The sequence below is a fragment of the Oikopleura dioica genome, chromosome XSR (genome assembly GCF_907165135.1).
Source record: "Oikopleura dioica chromosome XSR, OKI2018_I68_1.0, whole genome shotgun sequence".
NCBI lineage: Eukaryota > Metazoa > Chordata > Appendicularia > Copelata > Oikopleuridae > Oikopleura > Oikopleura dioica.
In genome coordinates, this window is record NC_137294.1 from 12469325 (window position 1) to 12496863 (window position 27539).

At 42.2% G+C, this 27539-nt stretch overlaps 10 protein-coding genes and 1 long non-coding RNA gene across 11 annotated transcripts; 9 read left to right on the forward strand and 2 right to left on the reverse strand.

Moving 5' to 3' along the window:
• Nucleotides 1–159: 159 nt before the first annotated feature.
• LOC145707212 (uncharacterized) lies at nucleotides 160–1986 on the forward strand. Its single transcript, XM_081784704.1, has 2 exons — nucleotides 160–1528; nucleotides 1580–1986. The coding sequence occupies exons 1-2, from the start codon at nucleotides 160–162 to the stop codon at nucleotides 1711–1713; spliced, it is 1503 nt and encodes a 500-aa protein (XP_081640830.1). The 3' UTR covers nucleotides 1714–1986.
• A 56-nt stretch (nucleotides 1987–2042) lies between these two features.
• LOC145709411 (gamma-soluble NSF attachment protein-like) lies at nucleotides 2043–3518 on the forward strand. The gene is made up of 6 exons (XM_081787093.1): nucleotides 2043–2180; nucleotides 2222–2401; nucleotides 2444–2663; nucleotides 2782–3017; nucleotides 3063–3245; nucleotides 3351–3518. Exons 1-6 carry the CDS (start codon nucleotides 2054–2056, stop codon nucleotides 3401–3403), a joined length of 999 nt encoding a protein of 332 aa, XP_081643219.1. The 5' UTR covers nucleotides 2043–2053; the 3' UTR covers nucleotides 3404–3518.
• Nucleotides 3519–3941: 423 nt separating this feature from the next.
• On the forward strand, nucleotides 3942–4971 carry LOC145707932 (uncharacterized). The gene is made up of 3 exons (XM_081785526.1): nucleotides 3942–4255; nucleotides 4630–4716; nucleotides 4759–4971. Exons 1-3 carry the CDS (start codon nucleotides 3999–4001, stop codon nucleotides 4946–4948), a joined length of 534 nt encoding a protein of 177 aa, XP_081641652.1. The 5' UTR covers nucleotides 3942–3998; the 3' UTR covers nucleotides 4949–4971.
• Nucleotides 4969–6017, forward strand: LOC145707931 (MORN repeat-containing protein 3-like). Its single transcript, XM_081785525.1, has 5 exons — nucleotides 4969–5112; nucleotides 5175–5247; nucleotides 5291–5439; nucleotides 5490–5703; nucleotides 5767–6017. Exons 1-5 carry the CDS (start codon nucleotides 5006–5008, stop codon nucleotides 5953–5955), a joined length of 732 nt encoding a protein of 243 aa, XP_081641651.1. The 5' UTR covers nucleotides 4969–5005; the 3' UTR covers nucleotides 5956–6017.
• A 113-nt stretch (nucleotides 6018–6130) lies between these two features.
• LOC145707691 (uncharacterized) lies at nucleotides 6131–7795 on the forward strand. Its single transcript, XM_081785251.1, has 4 exons — nucleotides 6131–6398; nucleotides 7284–7456; nucleotides 7502–7584; nucleotides 7630–7795. The coding sequence occupies exons 1-4, from the start codon at nucleotides 6131–6133 to the stop codon at nucleotides 7793–7795; spliced, it is 690 nt and encodes a 229-aa protein (XP_081641377.1).
• Nucleotides 6463–7084, reverse strand: LOC145709772 (uncharacterized). The gene is made up of 4 exons (XM_081787470.1): nucleotides 6916–7084; nucleotides 6743–6858; nucleotides 6637–6696; nucleotides 6463–6593 (listed from the first exon to the last, which is right to left on the reverse strand). Exons 1-4 carry the CDS (start codon nucleotides 7059–7061, stop codon nucleotides 6493–6495), a joined length of 423 nt encoding a protein of 140 aa, XP_081643596.1. The 5' UTR covers nucleotides 7062–7084; the 3' UTR covers nucleotides 6463–6492.
• Nucleotides 7796–7995: 200 nt separating the features above from the next.
• On the forward strand, nucleotides 7996–11151 carry LOC145707689 (nicastrin-like). Its single transcript, XM_081785250.1, has 8 exons — nucleotides 7996–8391; nucleotides 8459–9366; nucleotides 9479–9706; nucleotides 9755–9973; nucleotides 10027–10112; nucleotides 10211–10329; nucleotides 10389–10534; nucleotides 10695–11151. Exons 1-8 carry the CDS (start codon nucleotides 8027–8029, stop codon nucleotides 10886–10888), a joined length of 2265 nt encoding a protein of 754 aa, XP_081641376.1. The 5' UTR covers nucleotides 7996–8026; the 3' UTR covers nucleotides 10889–11151.
• A 672-nt stretch (nucleotides 11152–11823) lies between these two features.
• On the forward strand, nucleotides 11824–12499 carry LOC145709869 (uncharacterized). Its single transcript, XM_081787571.1, has 4 exons — nucleotides 11824–11965; nucleotides 12020–12126; nucleotides 12174–12374; nucleotides 12419–12499. Exons 1-4 carry the CDS (start codon nucleotides 11872–11874, stop codon nucleotides 12437–12439), a joined length of 423 nt encoding a protein of 140 aa, XP_081643697.1. The 5' UTR covers nucleotides 11824–11871; the 3' UTR covers nucleotides 12440–12499.
• Nucleotides 12500–13307: 808 nt separating this feature from the next.
• Nucleotides 13308–15374, forward strand: LOC145707147 (AP-2 complex subunit mu-like). The gene is made up of 7 exons (XM_081784637.1): nucleotides 13308–13665; nucleotides 13713–13885; nucleotides 14075–14223; nucleotides 14263–14565; nucleotides 14609–14770; nucleotides 14818–15042; nucleotides 15092–15374. Exons 1-7 carry the CDS (start codon nucleotides 13568–13570, stop codon nucleotides 15326–15328), a joined length of 1347 nt encoding a protein of 448 aa, XP_081640763.1. The 5' UTR covers nucleotides 13308–13567; the 3' UTR covers nucleotides 15329–15374.
• A 275-nt stretch (nucleotides 15375–15649) lies between these two features.
• LOC145709926 (uncharacterized) lies at nucleotides 15650–16146 on the reverse strand. Its single transcript, XM_081787620.1, has 2 exons — nucleotides 15935–16146; nucleotides 15650–15888 (listed from the first exon to the last, which is right to left on the reverse strand). Exons 1-2 carry the CDS (start codon nucleotides 16091–16093, stop codon nucleotides 15724–15726), a joined length of 324 nt encoding a protein of 107 aa, XP_081643746.1. The 5' UTR covers nucleotides 16094–16146; the 3' UTR covers nucleotides 15650–15723.
• Nucleotides 16147–20671: 4525 nt separating this feature from the next.
• LOC145709639 (uncharacterized) lies at nucleotides 20672–21945 on the forward strand. Its single transcript, XR_014134919.1, has 3 exons — nucleotides 20672–20812; nucleotides 21143–21273; nucleotides 21750–21945. It is a non-coding gene; the product is annotated as an uncharacterized LOC145709639 (long non-coding RNA).
• Nucleotides 21946–27539: the final 5594 nt, after the last annotated feature.

A 27539-nucleotide genomic window follows, 5' to 3' on the forward strand; every position in this document is an offset into this window, starting at 1 on the left:
GGAGCTTCGAAACGAAGCCGCGTGTGACTATTGGCCGTTTGTCCGCTCGATAGTTAGGATAGAGAACCCTTGCGCGTGTTTTTGTATAAGCTCCTTCAGGATCCTACAGAGCTGGCCCTCATGTAACAGAATTATCAACTGTACTCGAAATATTCTAGAATGAGCCTTGAAGAGTTATATTCCCTGTACGAGAAAAATGTGAATGTCCCGAATCGAAAGAAAACCCTCAATGCCATCTCAGACCACCCGAACGCTAATCTTCTTGGTGAACTTATTTTCAATCGAATGACGAGAACCGATTATGTGTCGGCGAAAAGTCAGCTTCTTCCGATCGAAGATAACGAACATGGCCCGTTCGATCATTTGCTCGGGGCACATCAATGCGACTGGATCCTAGAATTGATGGCTCGGGAAGATTATGTGATCGACTTGTTGAAAGACGAGTTTCTGGTCAAATACGATCGCGAGCCCAGCTCGTTGAGCGACATCGTCAAGATTGCTGCCCAGCGAGAAAAGATCTCCAAAAATCAGTCTGTTCCAAAAGCAGTCTTCGAAACAAGACATGACACTTGTCAAATGGGGAGTACATGGATTGTCACTTTTCATAAGATCAATGGTGTGGACGAGCAACAGAGAACCCTCCCAAACGTATACGTTCACAAGATTGTTCGAGCACCTGAAATTCGTCTCGAGAGGCTACGTCTTCCGATCAATTACCGCAGAAGAGTCCTTTGCGTTCTCTACGAGCCGTTCCTCATCGTTTTTGAGAGCGAGAAAAGGATTGATTTTTTCAATCTACTAAAACCGAACGAGCAACCAAAGAGCCTTACTGGAGAAGGCGAATTTATGAAGCCAGAAGGATACTACCAAGCTGACGTGCGTCGTAATGGGAAGATTCTTGACGATGTCATCTTTCCAATTGTGCGAAAAAAAGATGCAAGAACCATTTGTGTCGACTTTGCCCTCATCACAAGATTATCCGTGGACATTATTTTGCAGGAAACGATCAAATTACCTGAAAAGGATGTAGATTCTTGTGATCTGCATTTTTTAGACCGCCACAATTTTCTACTAACAATCTGTTTCGTTGACGATGAAGACCTGGATAATTTTCGTGGATGCGCTGCTTTTCTCATTATACCAGCAAAGAAGAAGATAGTAAGCTACTATCTCCCCGAGCTTTCAGGAGTTTTCGATTTTCCTGAATATGGAATGGTCGATGAGCGTTGTGGATTGATTGTTTGGGATGCCGCATTCAATGACGATGATGACGATCATAGAATTGCAGCCTATGGATTGTTGTCGGAAAAAATAGGTCTCGAAGTTATTTGCTTTTTCAAGCTTCCGATCGACGAGGAAATTTATATGGAAGAGGATTTGATTCTGCAATTCAACCAAGCGGAAGGAAAATTTAAGACAGTGTCTTTTAAGGCCCTCATCAATCACTTGGAGGAGATGGGTCAAGCGATGCCTTCTCTTACTAGACCAGTAAATGGTTGCATTGTTACAAGACCAATTGTTGAGATAGGTAATCTTCAACAACATGCCATTACATCTATTTTATTTATGAATTTTTTAGAAAAGCTGCGTTCTGAGGGCTTTGTGAAAGACGTTTGCAAAGTGCCGGAGACAGGATTGTGTCTCACCTTATGCAACATTGGTCGCATTATTTGGAAACCATCCGGCCTGATGGAGATCCAAATTTTCGTCTAAGAAGATTGTTTTTGAAAGCTTCCTCTTTTTCATCATAGGAATAATGACCCTTTTTTATCGTTCTCTGCTCACTTCGAACACCTGCTATTTTCACTTACAAATATTCTTTTTCTATCTTCAATCCCGATTCCCAACCCATTTCAGATCACCTCCTGTCACCCCAAATCCAAGCCTATACTATTGTAATATTCACAATTTTGCCTTACTTCTATCAACCGTCGTCTATCAGTTTCAACTGCCACAAATAAAAACTAAAAGAAAAATGCTTGAAATAAGTCCTACAAGAATCGGCTCTGTCAGAAAAAATTCAATCAGAAATTTTTAGATTGAACTGAGCGCTATGAGCGCGAACCGGGTCCAAGCGGCGGAAAGACTCATCGCTGAGGCAGAGAAGCACATGAAAACGAGCTTCATCGCTCTCAAATTCTCGCCAGATGTCGACTCCGCGATCGAAGCTTACGAGAAAGGTATCTCCGATTCTTTTTCCTTTTCCAAAACTGTTATTTAGCCGCGATTCAGCTGAAGAACGCTTCCGAATACAAACGAGCAATCGAAGTCTACCTCAAAGTGGCGGCGATGAACGAGAGTCGCCGCTCTTATTTCAACGCTGGAAAAGCGCTGGATTCAGCCTCGAGCTGCTGCCGCGACTTGGAAGATCTCGACGGAGTCCTGGCTTACGCTGATCAAGGTAACAAGCCGCCTATTGCTAGTGACAAAAATACTTCTGTAGCTGCTGAACTGTTCCGAAGTAATGGACAGCCAGACACAGCTTACCACACTTTAATCCGCGCTGCGAAACATGCCGAACCAAAGAGGCCCGACGCGTCGATCGAGTTCTACCAGAAAGCGGCGAATATGTACAGAATGGAAGGCGGGCGCGTCAGGGAAGCGGCAGATGTGCTCAACAGAGTCGCCTGTCTTCAGGAAAGGGAAACTCTGATTCTAATCAAGTGATCACTTTGAAATCGAGCAAGAAAGAAAGAAACAAGCGTCCATTGCGCGGCGTAATCTTCTCGGACTCGAAGCCGCAAGCGGCTTCTCAGTTTCTTACGCAAGTAAAAATGAGAGTGTTCCCTTTTTTAAGTCGAGAGCGGGGCGATTCAACGAGGTAATAAGCACGCTAGAGCGCGAACGCGAGCTCCGACTTGAAGCAAAATCGAACGAAGCGGCTGCGCGAACGCATTTGATCCTCATTCTCGTCTACTTGAAAATCGGGAAAGAAGGCGAGGCCAGGGAGAGCCACCAAAAGGGCGAGTCGATCATCCACGGATACGACACCACCGACAGCGCCCGTGTTCTTGACGGTTAAAAATCAGCCGCAGGAAAACAATCCGAATTCCATTTTTCAGAAGTGTTCGAGGCAATCGACGGAGGAAACGAGGAAGAGTTCACCGCCGCTATCCGACAGCCTTACTTCAGAAGTCTCGAGAATGACTTTGTCAAGCTCTCGCGAGGCATCTCTCTGCCAGACTCCGTCCCTCAAGAGCTCGATCTCAACGCGGCGCCGACAAATAGTAGCTCCAATGTTCCAGGTAAAAAATGGGGTTTGTAGAACCTGACTCAGGTTTTCTACTTTGGTTGCCGAAGGCAGATAAACGCCCTTATTTCATTAGAGAAAATAACCAAATTTGATTAAGAGTTCAACGCCGCCACATCGCAACTGTCCGCGCCCGAGCCCGACATCCTCTGATTTCGAATTTCGAAGAAAAAAGATTCTGAAAAAAATACTGTCATTTCTCAAAAATCGTTCCCATGTTCTTCACTTATCATTCTTCCTTTATGTGCAAATATCCCTCATTATCTCATGTCGTATTCATACAGTTATTTTCCACTTTTGTGGACATTTTTTGTCCCAAATTTTCGGAAAAATGTCCACAAAAGTGGGCAAGGGTTCCCAAAAAAATGTCCCGCCGTAGTATATGTAAATTTTTTCAAATATAAGTTTTTATGGAAAAATGGCGAATTTCATCCTCGAAACGCCTTTCTCTTGCTTATGTTTATCTTTTTTCGACAAATTTAAATGCTTTAGTCCTTCATTTCTTGAAAATAACCCTTGATTTTTGAAAAAAATATGCCATTTTTGCCTCTAAAATTTTCTTATCAGGGAAAATGTCCACAAAATTGGAACATTATCTTTGCAATAGTGTCCCACGGAAACCCCTTAAAATGAAGAAAATGTCCACAAACTTGGGGTCCACAAAAGAGGAAAAAAACTGTATTTAAAAAGAGCCAGGAAATAGCAGAAGACTTCAGACTTGCGAGATCGAAAACTCTCTAGAATAAAAATGATGCGTGTTATTCCGAGACGGTGGATTTTCTCCAAGCCAGTCTCGGACCTGCCAAGTCGCCCTTATGAGCCGAGTTTTGTTCAACGATTCGCGGAAAAGTACTCGATCGCGAAAAAGGAAGAAACGAGAGATTACGTGACGATTCTAGAGGAAAACCAGAGCATGATCGTGGGAGCGACGAATATGCACGCGCCGACAAAGTGGAAAATTAATTATTATATCGGATTCTTCGTGATTCTTTTCGTCAGAATGGGGTAAGCTTCTATTGTTTCAAGGGGCTGCAAAATTCGAGCTAGATTTTCTAGCCTAAATAAGTAGAAAAGCCGCGCGTAGCATGTTTTTATTCTTGCGGCTTCAATAAATCAATCTGAGCTTCGCGCGGCTTTTTTTTTCCTTATTCCTCGGAGCCGCAAGCGGCATCTCGATCTCAATAAGCCCTGCCTGGGCTCTGCAGCCTGTTTACCAAACCTGAGTCAGGATCTTGGAAGAGCGAAATCAGCGAAATGGCTTCGCCGAACATACATCCTCAATCTGATTCTTTCAAGACTCTCACTCCGTTTTTTTTTTAAACAGGTTGCCGATCCCAGAACCCTGCCTTATTCTGCCTAATTTCTCTTGCATTTTTCAGTTATCGTGAATCTCAAGAGCCTGGCGGATATTTACGAAACACGATTCTGGGCGAAATGGGTCCAAACAATCGATTTAAATGCGCTCGGTAGGAGCATCTTTCCCAATTCTGACCATAACGTTATTTCAGCGACGATTTTTTGAAAATCAAAGGCATCGTGTTCGAGCTGTTCGAAATGGCGGCGCAAGAAGAGTTGTTTTATTCGATGAATCCGCACATGCGCGAGTTCAAAAACGTTAAATTTTATTCTTTTCCAGAAGATGAAAACAGAATGTGCCCGATTGAGCGCGTTAATATTCCAGTGCTCGGCTCCTGCTGAAAATTCCAAATTCCGATCCTTCATTCTTTCAACGATACACTTGATTCTTGCTTTAGAATGCCCTTTTTGAAGCATAATCTGCCGTATACAGAGCCGCTGTGGCACGAATCGGACCGAAAGGCGCAAAAGGATGGTTACAGGAGCACATTTTATTACACAAACAGGTGCGCTTTCTTCTTTTCAGGGTCCCGAAAAAGCTCTAGTAAAAATATAAATTTGAGTTCAGAGATGAATACTGGGGAATGTGGAAGGACAACAAGCGGCACGGACGGGGGCGGCATTACTATCACAAGGGAAAGGTTAGAAAGCTCCTTTATTTCTGTTGCTGATTTCATTTTACAGGCGATGTACAACGGGCTCTGGGAAGCGGACAAGCGCGCTGGAAAGGGAAGCTACGCGCTGCTGGATCCGAAGAGCAAGGAGTACAGAACGATCTACTACGGCGAGTGGCAGGACGACATGAAGCACGGAAACGGAATCTATTACTACGAGTCGGTCCTTTTGCGTATTACGAAGGGAGGGGTTAAATTTGCTTGTTTAGCCACGAAGTAGAGTCCTACTACGAAGGTAACTGGAGCTGCGACAAGCGCCACGGCTTCGGAAAAATGTTCTTTCCAGACGGGTCGATTTACGAAGGCGGCTGGGTGGACGACCAGGAACACGGCCGCGGAACTCTTTATCTCTCAAATGGAGACGTCTACGATGGACAGTGGGAACACGGAGTCAAGCACGGAAACGGAAACTTTCATCTTCGAGTAAGTCCTCGCATTCTTCGACTCTGGGCTCGGCAAGCTGTACTCTTTTCTTATTTTTTTCAGTCGCGCGGGCACGTTCTAGTCGGCAGCTGGTTCCAAGGCACTTCGAAATGCGGCGAAATCAAGAGCGTCAACGACAGCAGCGCTGACAAGCCGTTCGAGTACGAAATTCCCGAATTGAAACTGGCCGATCCGACGGGCGTTCTTGCCGAGGCGCGCTCACATCTCATGGAAGAAAAGCAGAAAAGCTAAAGATTAAAATATGCAGAACTTTTGTACTTGAAAATTGCACTCTCCGAATTCATATCTTCTATTTTCTTACTTCAACTAAATAAACAATATTCTATTTTTTTAAATTTGAGAATCAAAAATGCTGCAAGACAGATCAGGTCAGGATCCTGACTCAGGTTTTCTTTTTCTCTCTAGAATGACTTCTGAAACAGAATTCGAAGTGGAAGCGATCACCGATTTCCGCGAAGAAGACTCGGACAATGAGCCAGTCATCGAGTACAGAGTCAAGTGGAGAGGATTTCCAGATGAACAGAGCACCTGGGAGCCGGTGGAGAGCCTCACCGAAGACAAGGGGACGCGCAGAATGGTAGAAGGCTTCAACAAGCATTATACAGAGCGCATCTTGTACAAAATCAGAAAATACTCGAAAAAGGGATTCTCCGGAATCGAACGCGTCAAAGAATGTAAGTTTTTATCTGTTTCTCTCAAGATTTGTATGCGCCTTTCTTATTGCAAGAGAAGACCCGGTTCAAATATGAAATAAATTTTATTGGGCAATTAGGCTTGCACAAGAGCTGCATCGGAGCTTTCTTTCGCTTCGGCTTCGGCGGAGGAGGTGATGACGGGATCGCTGGAGTTCTCCTCGTTTTTTTTGTCGCCTGAATATTTAGTAAAAATTTTTTTTTTATGCTATGGTATTACCTTGGTTCTCTTCGATTGGATCCAAGCGTTTTCCTACAACCAAGTCATCTTCGTCAGCAGCTAATCGAAATAATTTTAGATAATTTCTTACTTAATAAATTCTTACTTTGATCGAACGAGACGAAAGAACAGTCTGACGATGAAGAGAGAATCGTGAGATTCTGCGAATCTGTTCGAAGTACATGTACTCCTGAGGCTGATTCTTCCTCAATGACGGATAGTCTAATATGATATTATTTATTAGTATAGCTTATATTATATAAGTTATATACGCATTACCTTGCTCCTTCCTGCTCTTCCTGCTCTTCTTGCCGAGCCCAGCTCCGCAGAGCCTGCTCTTCGAAAACATCATCTTCTGATGCAGGCTCTGGGAGTGGCAGGTCCTCTAAGCAGGCGGGAAGGCTAATCGCTCGTCTCTCGCTCATCGTAAATTAAACCTCTTTTTTTTTCTGCACTGCTAACTAGGAGGCAATAACGTTTTCAAGCTCGAGATTTCGGTTAAGATTGCCATCTAAAAAACGACCTGATCGCGGAAAATGATCTTCGAGAGTTTTCTCGAATTTTTCAAGGCGCAAAGTCGAAAATTCGCCAGTACTCCCCAAAATTATGCTTTCATTATTATTCAATATTATATATATTATTTGAAGACGAACGGATGCTGAAACACCGCGATTACGTCTTGGCAGGAAAACACATCGCTAAAGCGCGCTCTAGAAAGCGGGCAAGATCGCCAGACAGCTCGGAAGAGGAAGAAGATCTCGTCGAAGGAAACATCGTCACTCCTGGACAGACCTCGGCCAGAGAGGAGCAAGAATTCAAAGTAAAACGGAGAAATTCATAAACCTTTCGAAAATTGATTTCTCAGGAATTTTTGGAGCAACAGGCAGCCGAGCAGCAGCGAGCAGAAGAAAAGGCTAGAAAAGAAAAAGAAAGAAAAAAGCTGGAAAGGTAAAGTTTAGTTTTTTGGTAAGTCGCTAAAGAAATGCTTTTCAGTCAAAAACAAGCAGTCCCGAAAGCGTTTTTGGAAGCAGACGCGCCAGACGTGAAGAAAGTCAAACTTGACCCGAAGAACACAGGCGAATTGAAGAGCTACGAACGACTCGTCATGGAAAAAGAACATCCCTGCATGACAATCCCAAACGTCCTCAGCGAATTCTGATTTACCCGACTTTAACCTTCAATTTTTGTTATTTTTCAAATCATCGTTTCTCAACTTTTTATTCCGGTTTGAAAAAATATATCTTTCAAAATCTTCTATGATATTCGAAAATCCCAATTCCAAGCCAGCATTTTTACATTCACGTTTCGTTTTAAATCAGTTCCGAGTTTCGTAAACTTTCCGCAATAAACAACAAATTAGAAGAAATCGCATAAATGTGTTCAGAGTAGAATGCATGTTCTTTGGTTAGCCTTAATCGTCATCGGCGACGCGAAAAAAGTGCCCAACTCGAAGCTGGACAGCATTATCTACGACTATCTGACGATCGATGACCAGCAACGCTCGTTCTGTTTTCGCCGGCTCAATCAAACCGGCCAGATCGGCTGCCAAAGCCTCCAGGAACCCGGCAACAGCGGCACGCTCATTTACCTTGGCAACGATCAAGCCAAACTCGACGAGTATTTGAACGACGCGCAAAAAGTAAAGTTTTTCGCCCCCTACGTCTTTCTTCTTGAACTCTCTCTCCTAAACAAGAAAAATATTGAAGTCCTTTCTTCTGAAAAATCCCTCGGAGTTGCCGCGCTTCTTGTTTACAGGCAAAGAGTGGAATCTTGAAAAAAAAATAAACATCAAGGTCTCTTCCTTGATTTCACTCCAAAAAAGAAACTCTTCAATCGAGCTCGAGAGCTTTTCTCCTGACTACGTTTGCCCTGGCATCGGCGATACTTGCACCCACGAGTGGAATCCCTCAGGATCTGGTATCTTCTGGCGCGATTATTCCTTCCCCCTGATTTTCTACAAAAATGAGACGATCGTCGAGAAGCTGCGCGACGACTTCTTCAAGTACAACAGCGACACCGAGTATCCCCTGCTGCAGTATCAGGTGGCAACGTTCATGCGCGCCGCCGTGGACACGCCGACTTGCAAGCGTCGCAGCGACCTGAGCGAGCGATCCACCGGTCTTGAAGGGACAAGTTCTCCGCGCTGCGATCTCTACAATGGCTACGCCACGTTTTCGATGTTTCCCAAGCGGCAGAACGGCGGAAACGAGCCCGAGTCCCTCCCCGAAAAGTCGACAGTGGCAATTGTGACGCGATCCGACTCGCTCGCTTTTTTCCACTCGACCACTAGCGGCGTCGGCGCCCACACGGCCGCGATGATGATCCAACTGGCGATCGGAAAGGCGCTCAAGGAAAGCGGCCTCGTTGACAAGCTGGAAAGTTACGGCAGAAATGTTGTGTTGATGACGCTTCCGGCCGAGGAGCTCAAGAACATCGGGTCCTCTTCGGTGGTTTTCGATATGGCGAACTACAACAAAATCCCCGTCAAGTTTCAAAGCGGCGAAAGCGTTCTTGGCGGTCCAAACTCGAGCATTCGAAAGTCGTACGGATCCTACACTGTCGAGAAAGAAATCTCCGAGTACCTCGGCCCCGTCCAGTTGAAAGTCAAGTCGTTGCGACATTTGATTGAGCTTGGACAGCTGGACGCCAATCCTGAAAATCTCTTCCTCCACGGCGAAAGCGTAGTCGATTCACAAGTCTTGGACGCATTCACGCGCAACGCAGCTAGTCCAGAAAACGGCTCTAGAAATTAGCAATTGAACATATTCAAGTATCTTGTATATATATTATATCTATTGAGGGCCGTTTTTTTGATATCGCTTTATTTTCTCGAGCCAAAATTCAGAGCTTTCCTTCTCGCCTGCATCTGGCAGCAACGGACTTCCATCAACCCTGATGAAGGCCTTCTTTGATTCGTCAACGGAAGACTCTGAACTCAGCGCCAAATCCGTCTACGTCGGCAACTTCGACACCCAGTTCACCAACAAGTTCCACAACTCAATGCTTGACGACCTCAATAATTTCGGATTTTCGGCAGATTATTGCACTGACAACTCGTTCAAAAATGAAGGTCAGCAACTTAGAGGATTTTTTCGATGATTTATTTCCAAAAATTTAGGCGCGAAACTAGCGAATTATGCGACGTCCTTGGCGCGAACAGCTGTCGACCTCGCTCTAAAAGAAACCGAATTTTCTCCGGACGAGCTTTCATCCCTTTCCGTCTCAGAAGAGACAATTCAAGAACTCTTCTGTTGTTTCCTCGGAAATCCCCAGCAATGTGACTTGATCTCGCCACTTTTCAACACGACGTTTTCGGGGCGAAAGTTTTCGACTACAGGTTAGAAATTTTTAACTGTCGTATCTTCATTGACATTGATCCTCTTCGTTTAGGCGCTCAGGTTTTACCCCACTGGAGACCTCCTCGATTCGACTTTTCTTCGACTGTATCTGGAAGCAATCCACCCGTCCCGCTTGACGTAAGAGCATTAACTTTGATTGTCGTTTTGAATTGGGGGAAATTAGTCTTCCTTGATTTCAACCAGCGGCCGTAGTTGATAACATTTTGTGTTCTCAGGTGTTTACGAATACGATGATCTACTTCACGGGCGAAGACGTGGAATGCGACTCGAGCAATGTTACCGACTGCTGGGAAAAGTGCTCTCAAGAAAACATCCAGAGCGGCGTTGTTGACAGGTATTTTTATTCGAGGATCTTTGGGTCTATGCAGATCCAACTGGACACGAGCTTTTTAGGCTATTCGAATATCGATTGCTCCGAAACAACACAATCTGCAAAAAGTCGCCAGTGTATCAAGTGTTTGCGCAGAGCCCAGCGGGGAGGATCGAGAACTACGACTTCGAGAAGAATGAAGCTGGCTTCTCTCTTTGGAGCGAATCACGTGAGTTCACTTTCAATTATCAGCCTAGTTGAATTATTAAATGCCTTGTTTGCTACGAAGTTCTCGAACGGAATCGTTCTAGCGAAATCGAGGTTTTAACTTGAGCACTAGAAACAAAAAAGCAATATTTGCGAGAAAAAATTTAATCGATCTTTCTCAGAATGGAACGGCGGCCTCGCCGAAGGAAGACTATTCCTGAAGCAGTCGCCGACGAGCGAGAACATCATCCTCTCAGTCGGCGTCATCTCGGTCTTCTTCGCCTATTTGATCTCCTGGCTGGTCAAGTGGAAGTCTGCCTCGCTGTTTACGCCCTCGCAAGGGTTTCTGAATCCAGTCTCGACAGTCGCCTCGTGAGTTCACTTCATTCTGTATTTTACTGTACAATTTTAAAAACTGCATCCCCAACTGATTCCCTCACTCGACCGGAAATCGCTTATTTCTTCTTTGGGAGTTTTTTTTTTATTCAAAGTTCCAGCATTCATTTCCTTTTCAAAAAATCTGTTTCTATCCTGCCCTTCTTTATCTTATGCTTGTAGTTTAAATTTCTTCATTGTTTCTTCAACCTGTTAACGGCCAACCACTCACTTGTGATGAAAATAAATTAAGCAAAAATTCAAAAAAAAAGAAATAAAGAAAAAGAGCTGATTCTCGTGCATAAAAAGAACGAGGATCATTTGTTGTTGAAATTGAGGCAGCATTTATTCGCAAAAATAACGATCTGTTTGAGACGATAGCTTTGTATCTGTTTATAAGAGCCACTAGAAACACTTAACATCGACCGGGACCAGATTATGATAAACTGGGATCTACAACCTGTGCAGAAAACATGAGTTAGGTTTCGAGAAGCTTACGCAGCTTTTCATTTTAGCCCTTTCAGACGCTAACTCAGGTTTTCTACGCAGGTTGCCAAGCCCAGATGAGAGAATGCCTGGAGTAAATTTGTTGCTAGCCCTTCGACGATGATTTGTTGGCTCTTCTCTGCTTTTCGTTTTTGCCACTATCGAGCTCGCTGTCCTTGCCAAGGACTCCTTGGTGCCGAAGCTGTTTTTCAAGGGGGTGAAATCATGGAAGAGACCTCCTTATTTTGCAGACTTTTGCGGTGATTTTTTAGCGGGATCTTCTCGCAGGTGCGGCGAATCTCCTTTCCTTATTTGGAGATGAGCAAAGCGAGTCCACAACAAAAAAACAACGAGTTGTGTCAGAAAAGAACCGGGGAATTCGGCTGGAAAAAAACTTTTTCATGTCAATATCGATGTATAAAAAGCCCTGTCCCACCAGGAAAACTCACAAATAATTTTTATTATTTGAGAAAACGCGAAAACTAAGAGAATTTGTTGATGGGTTCCCAGCAAGAGGAAATCAAAGAGGAAACCAATAAACGTCCAGAGAAGAAAGCCAAGCAAGATGATTCCTCTTCTTCTGATGATAAAGGTATAAAAGCGTAAATTCTCTATGTATAGACAGTTTTTTGTTTTTTACGGTCAGATCTTGTCCAGTGTGCTTTCGATGATTGCGCTCTCGACCTTGCTCGCAAGCACCACGATCGTGATCGACATGAAGCAATAAGTTTTATTGAGAAGAGAATCATTCAAGTAAGTTTGAGAAGCTGGTAATTTGTGAGTCTATAAAATACCTTAAGCTCGAAGGTATTCTCGAAAATAGAAAAGATCCACGTCCAATACAGCGACCTTGCAGAGTGGAGGCTATAGATGGTCCCAACGCATGCTTATTGGACAGATTAGAGACGGAAGATGAGATTTTCAAGCTCAGAACGAAAACAAATCGGTCGCTTCAGATCCTCCAAGCTTGCCTATCAATCTATAAAGTCACTTTGACACAGGTAAAAGCGTCTTACTAACAATTGTAAGCAAGATTGTCTTTCAGCTGCGGAAATTCAATAAATGATGAAGATCCCTGAACCACTCACTTGTGATGAAAATAAATTAAGCAAAAATTCAAAACAAAGAAAAAAAGAAAAAGAGATGATTCTCATGCATAAAAAAAGCACGAGGATCATCTGTTGTTGAAAACGAGGCAGGGCAGCATTTATTCGCAAAAATTATGTTCTATTCGAGACGATAGATTTGTATCTGTTTATAAGAGCCACTAGAAACACTTAACATCGACCGGGACCAGATAATAAGAAATTGTGATTGGCAACCTGTGCAGAAAACCTGAGTTAGGCTTCGAGAAGCTTACGCAATATTTCATTTTAGCCCTTTCAGACCCTGACTCAGGTTTTCTACGCAGGTTGCCAAGCCCAGATGAGAAAATACCTGGAGTAAATTTGTTGCTAGCCCTTCGACGATGATTTGCTGGGTCTTCTCTGCGCTTCGTCTTTGCCACTATCGAGCTCGCTGTCCTTGGTGCCTGTTTTTGACAGGGGTGAAATCATGGAAGAGTTCATCTTCTCTTTCTTTTCGCATCGCTTGTGTTTCTTGAAGGAAAAGTATTTCATGCTATTCTTGGAAATCAAAGTTGTTATTCTTTGCTTCTTTTTTCAGATGGAGATTTCCGAAGTGCTTCTTTAAGTATATGCTTTGTAAAATCAATTTTGAAAATTCCATCAGTTGTTAAGATTTTTTGGTGGCAATATCCAGGGCAGTAAGTCTCGTAGAAGTTGAAGGTTCAAATTTAAACTGCTCTAACCTAGGTTAGATCTAGAGCGGCGTTTTGTCGTTGACAGGTATTTTTATTGAAAAGGGGAAGGAATTGATCTTTGGGGCGCGGTCTTTGCAGATCCAATTGGACACGAGTGTTTTAGGCTATTCGAATATCGATTGCTCCGAAACAACACAATCTGTAAAAAGTCGCTAGTGTATCAAGTGTTTGCGCAGAGCCCAGCGGGGAGGATCGAGAACTACGACTTCGAAAAAAAAATGAAGCTGGCTAACGACCGGAAATCGTGATATTCGCTTTCTTATCCAAAGCTCCAGGCCAATCTTCACTTCTTCTCAGAAAATCTGTTTCTAACTCGCCCTTCTTTATCTTTCGCTTGTAGTTTAAAACTCCTATATTTTCGTGTTTCAGAGGATGATCGGAGGATTGTTCATTTACAATCATAAAGGAGAAGTTCTCCTTTCTCGCCTCTACAGACAGGACTTGAATAGGGGCCACATTGATGCATTCAGGTAACAAATTTTAAATTTTGCACTTGAAAAATCGACTTGATTTTTAGGGTTTCAGTGGTGCACTCCCGCTCAGCGGTGCGCTCCCCCATCGTCAACATCGCCAGGACTTCCTTCATGTACATCAAGTTCAACAACATCTGGATCGTGGCGGCGACGAGGACGAACGCAAATGTGGCGATGATCTTTACGCTTCTCAATAAAATCCTTATCGCAATGAAAGGTAGCTCTAGATAACACTATCACAGGAAATAGAATATATTTATATTAATTATTATAAAATTAATTTTATTTTTTTGAAATTAATTTATTATTAATATCTTTTATAAATTATTATTAATAATTTATAAAATTATTTAATTTTTTTTATTAATAACATTTATTTTTTTTTCAAATACATCCACAAATTTAGGGATCATGAGCAAAGTGAACGAGGAACACGTCAAGAATAATTTCGTCGTACTCTACGAGCTGCTGGACGAAGTACTCGACTACGGCTACCCTCAACAGGCGGAGCTTGGCGCACTCAAGGGAGTCGTCAACACTCATGCTGGGCTAAAGGTACTTTCAGCAGCTGGAATCGATCCATTTCGATTGTAGGCGGCGATGGAAGACTTCGGCATCACTTCGTTGCGTTCACGCTCGCCCAGCAAGGAACCGTCTCACGTGACTTCGGCAGTGACGGGCCAAGTGGGCTGGCGTCGCGAAGGCATAAAATACCGTCGAAACGAAATCTTCCTCGACGTCCTGGAGAGCGTGAATTTGCTGATGAGCCAGGGCGGAAAGGTGCTTTCCTCGCACGTGGCGGGCCGAATCGCGATGAAGAGCTACTTGTCCGGCATGCCAGAGTGCAAATTCGGCATGAACGACAAAATAGTCGGCGACAGCAAACCCGACAATACGGTAGGCAAAGCTTTCAAGCCGCTTTTTCAAATTCCGATTTCAGACAAGCGACTTCCACAAAGACGACAAGAAAGTGGGCGCGATCGCCATCGACGACTGCACTTTCCATCAATGCGTTCGACTCTCGAAGTTGCACACCGAAAAGGCAGTTTCTTTCATTCCTCCCGACGGCGAGTTCGACCTGATGAAGTATAGAACCACGAAGGTAAGTTTTTTTTCTTTGAAGTTGAGAGCCTAAGCAGCATTTTCCAGGACGTGTTTCTGCCGTTCAAAGTGATCCCGATGGTTCGCGAGATCTCCCGCCAGAAGATGGAAGTCCGAATCGTCGTCAAGTCTCAATTCGCGGCCGGCCTCTTTGGACAGAAAATCGAGATCAAAATCCCCACGCCAAAGAACACAGCTTCTGTTCAGCTGCTCTGTATGAAAGGAAAAGCCAAGTATAAGGCGGCCGAAAACGCGATCATTTGGAAAATGAAGGTATTTTTTTCTGATTTCATCTTGAGCACTTGAAACTTTGTAATTTTAGCGAATGGCGGGCATGAAGGACAATCAAATGTCTGCCGAAATCGAGCTTCTTCCGACTTCGGAGAAGAAGTGCTCCCGGCCGCCGATTTCGATGAACTTCGAGGTTCCCTTTTCTCCCTCCGGACTCAAGGTTCGCTATCTCAAAGTCTTCGAATCGAAGCTCAACTACTCGGACACCGACGTCGTCAAATGGGTCCGCTACATCGGCAAGAGCGGCCTTTACGAAACCAGATGCTAAAAGCTGCAAAGTTCGCGATTTCTTCATCTTTCTTTTACTCGTTATATTCTTCATCGTCAACTTCTTCAAAAACTATTTATACCGCCAAAGAATAAACACTTAAATGATCTACGAAATCGAGACTTGGATAATCTCGTTGAGTTTTTATTTTTGTGTTGAAATATTTTAAGGTTGTAGCGAGTCAAAAGTTAATTTAATTAAAAAGGACTCAAAGAAAAATGGACTCTTTTTCGTGGTTCTCTTTGTTGTTTTCAGTTCTTTATTAATTCCAAAGCTTGTTTTCTGCCAAGGCAATGATTGCAGATTTTGAGGCACAGAAAATTGAAAAAAAGAAACTGTTTTTTTTATTCCAAAGCTTTTAAAATATAATTGCAGACTTTGCGGCAGAGAAAAGGTTACTCGTTGAAGTTAGTGCCCTGTACAAAAAACTCGGGCTCGGAAAAGTGTTGTCCAGGTAGCCCATCTCTTCCTGGTGCGCCTTCCAGTCCCGGTGGTCCGATTTTACCGTCAGTTCCATCGTCGCCGGGGTATCCCTTTTCACCTTTTCGCCCAACATAACCCTGAACAAAGGGATTCGAGAGAAGGTTAACGATTTATTAAGAGAACCTTTTGACCAATCGGTCCTTTGACTCCTCTGTCTCCGTAGTCGCCGTCGCGTCCTTCTCGCCCTGGAAAGCCAGGATTTCCTTTTGCGCCAGCTGGCCCGGGCTCTCCGTCTTTGCCAGCGAACCCTTTCGGTCCTCGATCGCCTCGTTGCCCCGGCATGCCCTTTTCTCCCTTTGCGCCTGAATCTCCATGTCTCCCGCTTGCTCCATCGCGTCCTGAAAATATTTTCAAAATATTAAATAATTACCACGATCGTCATTTTAGAATGATTAAATTTGGAGTTAATCAAATCATAAGCACTTTCCACAATGCTCAAAACATTCGTTTTATAAACTTGAGAAGCCACTCACGACTTCGAGAAAGCCGCGTTTTGCGGCTTGGTTTTTTGAAGCCGCTAGCGGCTTTTCCAGTTTTCGTAACAATTGTTCTCAACATTGTCGAATGCACCACTAGTTTGATGAACTCAAAATTTACTCACTCAAAAATCGCGGTTCTTTTCAAGTAACTTTCCTGGCGCTCCAGCAGGCCCTCGTTGACCGCCAAGGCCCTGTCTTCCAGAGCTAGTCGCTCGCATTCGCGAAAGACGAGTCAACTTCCTCGTCAAGTAATCGACTTTGTTCTCCAAATCGCCGAGAAGAGGATCATCTTCGCATCTGCAACTGTTCGAGTACTTTTCAAAGCGTTCTCTTTTTGTAAAACTCGCCTTTGCTTATTCAACTTGAGAAAACTTTCCTGTGCAAAAAGAACATCAACGAAAAATAGAAAAAGAAAATTTGAAGTTTTCATTGCTCGAAAAACGAAATTTCTCTCGAGAAAGTTGTAATTGAAAACGACGAATTAATGATTACGACGTCAATAAAAAAATTCGACACTGATGGTAATCGTTTATTGACGCCTCAACAAAAACCTTATTTATTCATTCAAAGAGCCTTGTGGGGATCCACCCCGAAGCAGGGTTGTAAATTACCCTAACCACCCCACCTCGAGGGTGGGGTGCTTGCATATCACCTTGATATTTTTGAGGTGGGGTGGGGTGGTCACGGAAGCACCTCAATTTTCTCAGGGTGGGGTGGGTTGGTTCTCACGGCGAAGTTGAAATGTTGGGGTGGTGTTAGGGTGGGGTGGCTGGGGTGGGGTGATTTACATCCCTGCCCGACCATCGGAACACCCTTGTTATCAGGAATTTGCGCGGTAACTCCGCAATTTCCCACCGAGACTCTCAGTTCCTTGCGGAGAAGGGCAGTCTGGCCTGTCAACCGCTTGGTCTGGCCATTTTGGTCACCCGCCAGATGCAGAGCTCACGAATTCCTCTTTCCCCTATGATTTTCATCTCATTTTAGAATTCAAATTTCAAATTTGCTTTGCAAATCCTGATTTGCACAGAAATCCCGGTACGCACATCTTCCCGTTTTGCCCACAATGGGCAATCAAGGAAAATGGGCAAAACGGGATGTGGGTAAACCGGGAAAATGGGCAATCCAGGCGCTGCCAGTACTATGTCCATTGTAAATGTCATTAAAGTTTTCTACATATATTGAAAATTCGAAATAAATCTCTGATCAACGTTTGTTCCTTTGAAATCAACAAGGACACCGCCTTGGTCGATAGAATGCTAACTTTGGAATTTGACAGTCAACGGCACCCAAATATCAAGCTCCTTTCGCTCGAGTTCAGTCTTGACTGAGTTCCAAAAATCGTGATGATTTGAAGCAAAGTCAGCGGTGATACTGGCCAGCTAGAGTAGTAAAGAAGAGTGGGTGAACTTTTAAACGCGCTGGAGAATAAGGTCACTTTGCGAGTCTATTTATTCCGTTTATTTTTGGCGATTCTGCTGATGCTGCGAGTGATCAATTTTTTGCATGCTGAGATAATTTGTTTTTGCTTTCGACCGCGGAGCCACGGCCAAGTTATCCCAAAATAAAACACTGAGCGCAACGCCGCTCTTCTAGCAAAGATCAGCACAACTTTCAGCAACAGCTTTATTTTTTCAGTTTTTCAAATCGCAAATTTTTTGTTCGATCAGTACAAATCTTCAGTGCAATTCTTCAGTTGCAAGCTTTGCCGAAGCTCTCGAGCAGTCCGGGCTCTAGAAATACACAGTTACAGTAAGAAGAATAGTCTTTTTGAAACAGTCAGTGCTAGAGGCTGGGTTCAGAAACCTGTGTAGAAAACCTGAGTCAGGGTCCCAAAAGAGGTGTAGTTCCCGTTTTTGTTAAAAAAAACTGCTACGTGGACCCTGACTCAGGGTTTTTTCACAGGTTTTTGATCCCAGGCTGAGTAAATGGGTCGAAAATTTTAGAAATTTCCACTTTTTCCCGCAATAAGGATATCCAACTTGCCACCCTTGACTGTACAGTTATAGTAGCACAGTAAAATCGACTTACTTTTGTATGGATTGTGAGTTGGCTTGTTCAACAAATAGTCGTCGTTCATGTTTACCAGTACTGAAACAAGGGATTTTCTACTAGCAGGTATTTCTAATTTTGTGTCTTTAGTAGAATGAATCCCTTAACAAAATCTCTCAGTTCCGTGGCGCTATCTCCAAATGACTGGCCTTGTAACTCACTCTCTGGTCCGGAACTCTCCATTTTTCTTTGTTTTATTTCTTCTCTGTCTTTCGACTTGTGGCTCAGGAGCACTAGAAATGAATTGTTATTGAATTCGATTAGGAAGCCCTTGGGCCGGTCTTTGCCCATTAAAAATGTCTCTGCTCAGCATACATTTTTTTTATCTTGTCTGGAAAGAAGAGAGAGAGGAGAGAATGAGATTGAACAGGGCTTGTTTGAGAAAAAGCAAACTTGACCTCGCTGAGGTCATAAAAAAGGCACGCTGATTCGCCTCCGGTATAAACTCTGCCTGAGAGTCTCTTAAAAACGCGCTTACGAGCTCGCAAATCGGGAATCTCTTAAATGAAAAAATTTCTCACCGGAATTCGTCGTTGAAAAAAGCAACCTGAAATTTTGAAATTTTGAAATTTCGTCGTTCAAAAATTCGCCAATTCCTACTTTTTGAATAAATATTTCAAAAGGAAGCTGCTCCTCTTTTCTTTTCTCGTTGGTGGCGTTTTATTTTGCCGTATTCAATCCGGCACGGTTGGCTTCTCAGCTGGAACAGTTTCATTTTTCACCCGCAAAGGAGAATATTACTTTTAATATGCCTTGAAATTCAGGTCGGAAAAATAATCGATCCAAAGAAATTTCTTTTTGATTTCCGTTAAATAACGGATTTTTAACGTAGACCTGACCAATCAGGGAGATGCCTCTGTAAGAAAAAAGAGGGTTGTAAATAACCGAGTCTTCTTTTTCTACAGAGGTTTCCTTCGATAACGAATTTTCCATCTTGTCCCTGATTGGTCCGCTTTGATGAAAGTAAGCAACATTCAACAACTTGATGAAAAACCTAATTTTATTGAAAAAAATAAGTTGATAGAATTACCAGATTCTACGATTTCCCTCATTTTTTAACAAAAAGGAAGTACCTGTGGGTTGAAAATTAGTCGTCTTGAACTTCTCAAAAATATAAAAACACGCTCTTGTTTAAAAAGAAACTGTATGGGTGTAAATGGCCCGTTCGAAAATGTCAAAAATATGCGAAAGAGCCAAGCTGAGCTGGTCGATAATGATGAGACACTTTTGCGCAGTGCCCCGGGCCGCAGCTCATCGTCCTCCTGCGTTTTTATTTGCGGATATGCGGTTGCCGATCATATTTTTAAATATCCGATACTTGCTATCTCGAAAGAAAAAGAGCCCGGGATAATCCTAAGCATAATACACTGTAGCGGCATCGGACTAAAATCAGTCTTTTCTGGTCTTGGTTCGGCAACCTGCCTATAAACCTGAGTCAGGGTTGAAACAGCTGAAACAGCTCTAGTTTTCAACGAAAGCCACTACTCTTACTAAAAATTTCAGTACCTGACTCAGGTTTTTAACACTGATTGCCGAGCCTAGCGCAGTGGCATCTGTTTTTTCATGTTGAATAACAAAGGGACACCCTTATTTTTCATACGAAAGCAAAGATTGAGTTTTCTGACTTAAAAATTTTAAGGGTATACACATCGAAAACTAAAAATAAAGGATCGAGCCTTATTTTCATATGTTAAAATAAGGGTGTCTCTTTGTTAATTCTAGCAGAAAAGACAGGAGCGTCCCTAAAGCTTCGTCCACTTTTTCCATGTATTTCATTATTTGTGGCTTTGCATTTTCGTGGTCTGTGATCATTTTTTCCGATACTCTCTTCTTCGATCCCTGGATTATCCAGATGCCAATTGCGAAAAACTGACTATTCTTAATTAAATATGCATCGCAACAGTTTGCGATCAATTGATGAAGATAAAAGATGAAGAGCGACAAAAATATGAGGGATTTTCAACCCAATCAGCTCTGTTTGGATTTTGGTGAGTTGATTCTAGAACAAAGTGTGTCCTTTGTTTCCTTATGAGTGGTGTGCATTTGATTATCGAGAGGGCTCAGCGAAAACATGGACCGACAAGGATAGGGTTTAGCAGCTTCTTTTCAAGCAGACAGAGCAGACAGTAGTTAGAAAAGAACATAGTATAAAATCTAAACCAGGGTGAGTCTCAATAAGGATCTAACCCTAATAAAACAGGAAAATTCAAATCATTTTTCGACTTATTTTTTTTAAATTAAAAAAATTGGAATCTATTTGATTTTGTATTTTTTAATTGCTAAGCCTAATAAAAAGCGTAAGCAAAACTTCGAAATCTTAGCCAAGAATAAAAACGGTATTTGAAATTTTAGAAACGATCAGATTTCTGGTTTTGACTCTGTGACTGAGTTGTCCAGCTCGACGAGCGTTTTGAAGATTCGACAAAGTGAGGAAGTCGTCCGATTTTCTTCTGTTGCTCCTGCTCCTTCGAAGGTAACGGCGAATTTTTAAAGGCTACAGCGGGATAGTGGGACAACGAATATTTTCATCAATGCCGCTGATTGGTTACCTTTGTCGCCAGCCTAAAAGGGGAATAACATAGTGACGCCCTTATTAAATTTCCTAGAAAATCGGGTTTTGACTGCCCTGCTAGCTCCTAAAATAATTCATGGTGATTCTGTTCGGAACCAGTGTAGAAAACCTGAGTCAGGTTCTGAAGAGCAAAGCGGCTTCCCATCTAAGCCCTCAAAACCTGACTCAGGGTCCAAGCAGATTTCCGAGCCCAATGGCGAGTACCGTTAATCCCTAACCCTATCTTGTCAGGACTTTTTGACGATGACCGTCCACGGGAACGAAGACGAGTACCACTGCATTTTGGACGTGGTCCCCATCTCGGCTACCAACATCACTCGACGTAGCTCAAACTGTATCTTGCCGTCTACTTCCGTCTCTACGTAAGTCACCTCAAATCGCGCAGATTCTCTTCTGACGCTTAATCCGCTGAATAAAAAGTACTTCAGATTTACAGGATATGATGAGATGTAAACAGATCATCTGAGTCTCAGATTCTGAGATAATTAAATAATCCTCTTCCGCCATTTCCCAAAGGAGTTTTTTTCTAAAGAATCTTCCATTTTCATATAGAAATCATTTTTACTAGAAATCTATGCTCCGTAACCTGAGTATAAATCCTGAGTCAGGGTCTTCAAACCCTGACTCAGGATTGTTACATAGGCTATCAAACATATGTTTCTGAGTCGAGAACCTGTGTAAGAACCTGAGTCACGGACCTGAGTCAGAGCTGACAAAACTGCCTAGCCCTGACTCAGGTTTTTGCACAGGTTGTCGACTCCAAATACGTATCATGAACTTCCTTTTTCGACTTAATTTTCAGCGTCTTCAAATTAGAAATTAAGCATTTTTCTTGTAGCATCGACAACGTACGCGCCTCAAAGGCTACTCGAGATGACATCTGCCGAATTTTCGGCGAAGACGCTCTGGCTAAGGTCTTGGCTTTGTCTCCCGAAAGCGAATGAACAGAAGGCAACAACTCTCTAAAATCAACAGATCAACAATCAACTCTCTAATGTCTATATTTATTATCTAATAAAAATAATAACCACCAAGCAACGAAAAAACTCGTGTGACTGAAAGCTGAAATCAATCGGTTTTCTGGGCACACATCCTTATTTCAAGCCTTTTTCTTTCAGGGTTGACATTATATTAGTGATACCCATATTTTTCATAGTAATAATGAATCTGAGCTTATATCGAGTGATATAACCCAAAATTAAGGGTGTAGAGTACGTTAAATTGGAGTTATACTGGGGAGATAATTTTCGATAGGATAACATTATGAGACCCTTATTTCTTAATACGAAAATGAGGTTTTTATTTTCAGTTATTTCTTTTTTAAGGGAATCAAAAATTAAGGGTATCACCATCTTTATTTCAAAGGGATGACGTAGATAGAGGTTCATACACCTTTATTTGTCCAAACTTAAGGATGTCACTTCGTTAAATTTCGACAAAAATGAAAAAGAAAGATGGACCTAGCTCTAAGTTTTCGCTTTTGTCTTCCATGATTTCAAGATTTCTTGGTCGAGTTACCTATTGAGGAGAGATACGGTATTTCGGGAATTAGGAAGAGTTGGGGTCTACAGTACTTGAGCGCGCTACTTCCAGGAAGGGATTACCAATTATGTGACTTTGGTTATATCTGCAGCGCGCTTCCCATTGGCGAAAGCATGAAAGTGGAGTACATGGCGGTGCAGTAGTACCGCGGTATGGTGCTGTGGCGCAATTTGGTGGAGTAACGTGGGTTCGGTAGCGTCTAAATGATCGTTCACTTCTTAGAGTAGCTGGTGGTGGCGAACGTGAATTCTTCAATTCAAGAAGCGTCGCTACCGCACACCTGCAGCACAATACATACACCGCTCCACCACCGACTAGGGTGCTCCCGCTCAAATCGCCAATACGAGAAAAAACTTTCAGAAGGCGTTTATTTTTACCACTCGGATTGAAAAAACAGCGAGTTTGACCTTTTGCCAGTGCAAATTTGAAATTGCGAACTTTTCGAAAACAACTTTGTCGTAAATGATAAAAAATAGTGGCCGATAAAAATAGTTTTGCGAATAATTTTTGATAAAGAAACTGCCTCGATTGATAACCCTAACTAAGGTTAACTTTTCTCCCTAATTTTTCGTAAGATTTGCCCTTATCTTTCTTAAGATATTATTTTAAGGGTGTCACTATACTAACTATCGATACAGTGAAATATCCAAAAACGCGTACCCCCTTCCTAACTTTTTCATTTCTAGTGACGGTTTTTCAAAACTTAAATTTATTCGCTTAGTTTGTATTCAGAAAAGATCCAAATCAGCACTAGAATCCCAGTTTCCTCATTCTTGTAACTTGAATTACTGTTCTTTTAATTCAAAATTAAGCGAAAAACAGTTTTAATTTCATTTTATTATCAACCTCTTTTTTAGCAAATGATGATTTTAGCAATAGTTTTTCGAAAAAGTAGCGTTAAAAATTTTCTCCCACAGTGAGACTTTTTTTATTCAAATAAAAATACAACGATATTCTGTCGACTTCTACTTCCAACGAGTACAAGTTAAGGGTGTAGCCCTAAACAAGGCTCAATTTCGCATCAGGCTCTTTTGCCAAAAGTTAAGATAGGTACACCCTTATTTTTTCTCATTTACAGAAAGTCAGTGTTTTTACTATTTCTCTTCAAAGTCCAAAAGAAGATGTGATTCTGTACGTAACTATAAGGTAGAAGATATAAAAAGAGTTATTTTTTGCCCGAATGAGGTGGAGGTACAGAATCAGAAGAAACCCAACCGCCCGGTCAGCCTGGCACTCCCTAGCTCGGCGGGGACCAGACTTGAGAGGGTCGGACGGTACAGCACCGCGGCGCTAGCTTATGCAACGCACAGATGAGCTTACGTGCACAAGGCCACCCGTAGTCACCCGATCATCGCCAAAGAAAACACAACATTAAAAAGAACGAGCAGAATCCACTGAAAACACTTTTTGGTAAACGTGACGAATTTTCAGATTTTCGATTTTTCAGAAACTTTATTTTTTGAAATTTCAAAAGAAAATTTCTCGAGTTTTTAGTAAAGAATTTTTATACGGGCTTTCCATTCTTTCTTTCCTTCTTTCCTCTATCACGAGCTGGGCTCGGCAGCCTGTGTAGAAAACCTGAGTCAGGGTCTGAAAGCGGCTTTTCGTTTCAGCTCTTTCAGACCCTGACTCAGGTTTTCAACACAGGCTGCCGAGCCCAGATCACGAGGCCAAGGTGGTCTAAAACAGCAAGAGAGTGTAGCTCCATCAATCGAATTTGTCTGTTTATGAGGCAAAATGTCAACGGATTTCCGTTAAATCTCCATTATTCGTTGACAAGGCAAATGTCCCACCAAATGATTTTTTGCCAAATGAGTACATTTTTTAAATCACAAAAATCGTGTCTCACGTGACTGTATACAACTGTCGTTCATGCTCACACAGTGGGACACAGTAGAAAAAAAAACAGGAAAGGGCCAAATCCACGGCCAGCTGGGTTCGCAGAAGCAGCTCTAAATAGATTTCCGGTTGAGCGGCCTTGACTGACTTTATGACAGCTTTCCGGAATTTCGACGAGTGAAATTTGCAATTTGAAAGTTTCAAATGGAAATATCAATTTCCGAAAGTTTGAAACTGAGCTCGACAACCTGTGAAGAAAACCTGAGTCAGGATCCTGAAAGCCGCGAAGTTCTTTCAGGATCCTAATTCAGGTTTTTCTACTCAGGTTGCCGAGTCAGGAACCTGAGTCAGGATCCTAAAAGCGCATAGGTCTCTAAAGACCCTGACTCAGGTTTTTCTACACAGGTTACTGAGCCTGGCTCGGCAGCCAATGCAGAAAACCTGAGTCAGGATTCGGAAAAGAGCTGAGTAGCTCTTTAAAGACCCTGACTCAGGTTTCTACACAGGTGGCCGAACCCAGCTCTGAAAGTTCCAAAACAGCAACTCTGACTCTTCTGGTCTATTTTCTATTTACATACCGACATAACGAAAACGGCGGCTTTTACAAAATAATCTTTGTTTTGAAACAACGCATTTTCTCCAATTTTAAATTGAGAATTATTCAATTTAAAAACTAGAAGCAAAAAAAGGGCATTTGGTTATGCATTTGATAAAATGAAATAAAAGTTGGGCAGTTTTTGAAACATCATTTGCGCAATTGACAAAACAGTTGATTCTAGCGTTCGTGCCTCATTGTCGATATATAAATACATCTTGTTGAAAATATTATTTTAAGGGGCCAGGCACCTTAAGACGCATTTTCAGAAGAATACACATTAGGGCGACTGGCCCTTAAAAAACCTTTTCTCCAGTAAGATTTAAGGGGGTAGAACTGGGCTTGGCAACCTGTGTAGAAACCTGAGTCAGGGTCCGGAAAAGGCTTAAATAAAAGACGTGGAGATCTTTTAGGACCCTGACTCAGGTTTCTACGCAGGTTCCTGAGCCCAACACTAGAAGACACTAATTTCATTAAATTGATGAAGCAAAATAAGGGTGCAACTATGAAAACTTTACCAAAAAAAGAACGAAGAAAAATCCTTGTTTTTCGGGAGATACCCCTTAAAACGAGCACCTGAAGAGTCTGAAAACAGGTGTCTTTTATTAACATTTGGCGAACAACAAGTGCTCCGGTAATATTTTCTGCTGATTAATTTTAAGGCGCGAGGCAATGTAAATATAATTTTTGATGAGCTCGAGTGAGCGGCCACGTTGAGCATGTTGAACAAAATTAATGTTTGAGTAGGGCCAGCTACTGCTCAGTCAAAAATTCATCTCAGCTGCTTGAATAGCTAAATTTTAAGTTTGTCTGAACGTGGCGAGCGCATCTATAATGCAGCCAGTACCCACCCGCCGACTCGTTCATTTTTCACGAGTCCGCGACGATCATTTAAAAAATAGAACAAAAAAGATGCGAATCAAATCAAATTCTAGCAATCATGGCTATTTTTGCTAGGAAACTTGATGTTCTGGCGTAAATAAGGGTTTCGGCTTTTCATTGGTAAATAAAATAAGGGTGTCACTATGTTAACTTTCAAAGAAAAATCTTACTTTTCAAAAGAATTTTTGTTTTGAAAATATGACATAACTGGGTTTTTCTTTCAAAGTTAACATAGTGATACCCTTATTTTATTTTATCGATAGATAAGTGAAACCCTTATTTATCTTCTCAAATTTAAAGCAATCATGCTCATTTCTGCTCGAAAACCTGAATTTGTTAACTAAATAAGGGTTTCAGTTTTTTATTTGTAAAATAAAATAAGGGTGCCACTATGTTAACTTTCAAAGAAAAATCTTAATAAATAATTTTTTTCTTTTGAGAAAAAAGTTACATATAGGCGAAAAAGTGGGTGTTTCTTTGATAGTTAACATAGTGACACCCTTATTTCATTTTATCGATAGAAAAGTGAAACCCTTATTTAGCGTCTAAGTGAGCAAGAATTTAAATTTTTTAAAGAAATCCTAGAATTTTTCCTAGAATTCTTTTGAAACAACAGAAGCACCTCACTGCTTGTATTGGTTTTCAAAGTCAAGTTATCCCCCGAGACGGAAGTGGCCTACTGCTTTTGCCACTGTAGCATGAAAAAAAACGTCAATCCTTCAAATCGACCCAGATTCAGCCGGAAGCTGAGAAGAATGAAAGCGGCGAACACTGATTCAAGCGCGCGATACATTACCTTCATGGTCATTAACTTCCCTTTTTCTTCAATTTCTGATTATCATCATTTGATCATTGCCATAAAAAGTACAGACTTGAAAAGAGCGAGTGCAATAAACTTGAATGCTTCCCATCAAGTCAGAGTGATTGACTTTCTCAATTTTTTTTACCAGAGGGGCAATAATCGTACATCGAGCAGCGACTGTGAAACGAGCGGTTGTTACCACTGGGAAGGACGATTCCAGCCCCTGATCGCCGATCGCAAAAGCTGATCTGATCGAAGTCGATTCCCTAATTAACCGTTATTTCCGGCCATTATCAATTAACTGACAGGGGAAGAATGGACAGTAATTGGCATATTCTTGATTCAAATTCGTAGCATCTGGAAAAGCAATTGCGAATAAGGGGGTACTCATGAAGCAAGTTTCTTGGCTTACCCAGGCTGGCTACGGTTTCAGCAACGATGGAGTCTCATTTCTGTACATACACTCTCTTCGAAGATCAATTTACAGTCACTTTTTCTTAGAAAACACTTTTTTTCGTCTGGGGCTTTCTTTTTTTACTCCTTTTTTTGACCCCCAAGAGTGGATATATCCATTTTTTGGTCCCTTCAGAATGGTCGTTTTCTTTTCTTCGAAACACTTTTTCCTCTCTTTCTCCTTTTTGTAATGAGCCCACGTTGCTGAGGTAATCAAAGATGCTGATCTGGAGGTCCTTCGACTCTAACCTGACTGTCTCGGGTCTAACTCGATTATCTGGATTTAACCAATAACGCTGGAAAGCTACGCTAATCCCACTATTCGCCCTTTTAACCCAACCGTTCGATTCCTTCATCAATTTCAATTTGCTGCTGCCAGCGCTGCTGCTTAATCACTTCGTCATGTACTGTCGAATATACTGTCGGATGTGGAGCCAGCACCACGGAACAATTCAAATTTCCGCCAAAAAGGCAACCTTCTTTCTTTTTCTTATTCCAAAAAAGTTCATCATCAA